Consider the following 2,708-nt stretch of genomic DNA (forward strand, 5'->3'; position numbering starts at 1 on the left):
GTCCACCCTTAGTGTCCTTGGCACACAGTTGTATGTGTGTCTCCTCTGTGCAGTTCCTAAGCCTTTTAAATTAGTTAACACATAATATCAAAGTAATTGATCATATCCTGAAAAGAAAAAAGTAATGTGCTTCCTCTGCAAAGGTGAATTCAGTATATGTCCTTTACATACACAACACACATGCACATGCTTAATAAATGCTTTATTCAATAAGGGAGGGTGTCAGAGATTTGGGTTGGAGTCACTTTTTACACATTGGGAATTTTTCCAGTAAACAAACCAATTTGACTCCATTGCAATTTTTCCAAGAAGTGGTAAATCAACTATTATGGAACAAATATAATACCCATCGAATAGAAAGTTATATAAAATATCATAAGGAGCTTCTATCCTACATGGATAAACAAGGAGAGTGCATAATAAAGATTTATGGGTCGGGTCACGTTGGCTCAGCAGGCAGAGTTCTTGCCTGCCATACTGGAGCCCGGATTCCATTCCTGGTGCTTGCCTATGCAAAAAAAAAAAAAAAAGATTGATGATCACACCCCAACATGCTCATTTTGTAGTGGTCATAGATGTGCAAGGCAGATACTGTATAGCACAGATGAGGCCAGGAGAAAAACAGTGACTAATGAGGATGTGGATGATTCGGGAACCCTTAAAAATGAGTTGTAGTTTCATAGAATAGGTCTGTGATTCTGTATTAGATTTGGACGTTCTGGTTAAAATTGCTCGCTTGAGCATGTATGCTAAGGGAACCTAATTATGACTCCTAGCTTTCTTAGGAAGACAATCTTAGTTCTGTTTCCTCCCAATACAAAATCTGAATAAAGTGTATGACTTCTGAATTACCATACCATCCATTCAAATGTAAATTCTATTTAGGAGATTAAATGGTATACCATAATAGTTATTGGTGAGTTTATCATTTATTTTTAAATAAAATAGGCTAGATATGCATAATGCTAGACTTGGGATGCACTACAGGAAAGCCATTGTATTTTTATTGACTATATTTAAATGCTTCATCCAGAACCATATTTTAGATGGCTCACATCTCAAATAAACTATTTACTTGCTCAATAAAATTAATTTTATTTGATAATAATGGAAAATATAATTGAGAGGAGAAAAGCATGCCAACTGAAAAAAATGGCATAATTGCTACAAAAAAACATAAATTCAGACAATGAGATTTCAAGGGTTCAGATATGCAGCAATATGTAAAATCATATGTCATCACCAGAAACAAGGAAATATAATAACTCCTAAAAGGTTTTTTAGAGGGACATTTTTATGATGGACATATTTAGTTACCGGCAGTTATAAAATTGTTTCTTATAAGTTATTGGAAAAGTTGAAGGGCAAAAAAACATACAGATTACATATGAGAAAACAAAAATCAAGAAGAGTAAAGTAATTTGTATGTCTGATTAAATCATCCCTGCAGATGAAACACGAAGAGAGTAAAGCACAAGGCAATGTTTCCACAGTGATGCGATTTGTACTCCTGGGATTTTCTGACCTTCCAAATCTCCAAGGGTTTCTCTTTGGAGTTTTCTCCATGATCTACATGATTACTTTAATTGAAAATGGACTTATAATCATAATAACCAGCCTTGACCCTGCACTACAGAAACCCATGTACTTTTTTCTGGCAAATTTTTCCTCTTTGAAAATATGCTATGTGACTGTCAATGTCCCCAGGATTCTGGTGAACCTGTGGACTCAGGATAGAAGCATTTCTATCCTGAATTGTGCCACCCAAATGTGCTTCTTCCTTATCCTTGCAGCCACTGAGTGCTTCCTCCTAGCCGTGATGGCCTATGACCGCTACGTGGCCATCTGTGACCCTCTGCACTACCCTCTAGTCATGAGCCAAAGCATGTGTTTCCAGCTGGCGCTTGGCTCCTGGGTCAGTGGAATCCCAGTCCAGATAGGGCAAACATGTCAAATTTTCTATCTGAATTTCTGCAATTCTAACCAAATTAACCACTTCTTCTGTGACATCCCCCCCATTCTCAGGCAGGCCTGTGGAGACACTTCAGCACATGAGGTATCTGTCTATTTAATAGCTATGCTGTTTGTTGCAGTCCCATTTATGTTGATTCTTGCCTCCTACTGCAAAATCATCTCCACCATTCTGAGGTTGCCCACAGCCCAAGGACAGACCAAAGCCTTCTCCACGTGTTCTTCTCACCTGCTGGTTGTTGCTTTATTCTTTGGCTCTGCTACCGTCACCTATTTAAGGCCCAAATCCAATCACTCTGCAGGAACTGACAAACTGCTCTCTCTTATCTACACCATTGTGACTCCTATGGTTAATCCCATGATATACAGCCTTAGGAATAAGGATGTTATAGCAGCACTAAAGAAATTATCACTTACGAAAATAAAGTGATAAGTTTAATTGCTATTGATCTGACTGATTGTCACACAATTATGAAAGAAACGTTTTATATTTCTATATTACCACTTTAACAATAGAAAAACTTCTGCCAGATGATGCATTTTTAGATTTGCCTGAAATGTACCATGCTTGGTAAATACTAGTCTCATTAATCTACCTTCAGGGCTCTGTGTTGAAAGAAAAATCTTGTCTCATTAATAAAATAGTATATACAACACATTTTCTTTTGAAAGCTATAGGCTACATTAAAGCTTCTAAGAAGCTTGGCTTAAATATACCAGAAAGCACATAAGATTAG

The 2,708-nt window shown here is 37.0% G+C and overlaps 1 protein-coding gene across 1 annotated transcript; it reads left to right on the forward strand.

Moving 5' to 3' along the window:
- Positions 1-1,450: 1,450 nt before the first annotated feature.
- On the forward strand, positions 1,451-2,401 carry LOC143673242 (olfactory receptor 10AG1-like). The gene has a single exon (XM_077147557.1). The coding sequence runs from the start codon at positions 1,451-1,453 to the stop codon at positions 2,399-2,401; it is 951 nt and encodes a 316-aa protein (XP_077003672.1).
- The last annotated feature ends 307 nt before the right edge of the window (positions 2,402-2,708 follow it).

Source organism: Tamandua tetradactyla, unplaced genomic scaffold (genome assembly GCF_023851605.1).
Source record: "Tamandua tetradactyla isolate mTamTet1 unplaced genomic scaffold, mTamTet1.pri scaffold_250_ctg1, whole genome shotgun sequence".
NCBI classification, from domain to species: domain Eukaryota; kingdom Metazoa; phylum Chordata; class Mammalia; order Pilosa; family Myrmecophagidae; genus Tamandua; species Tamandua tetradactyla.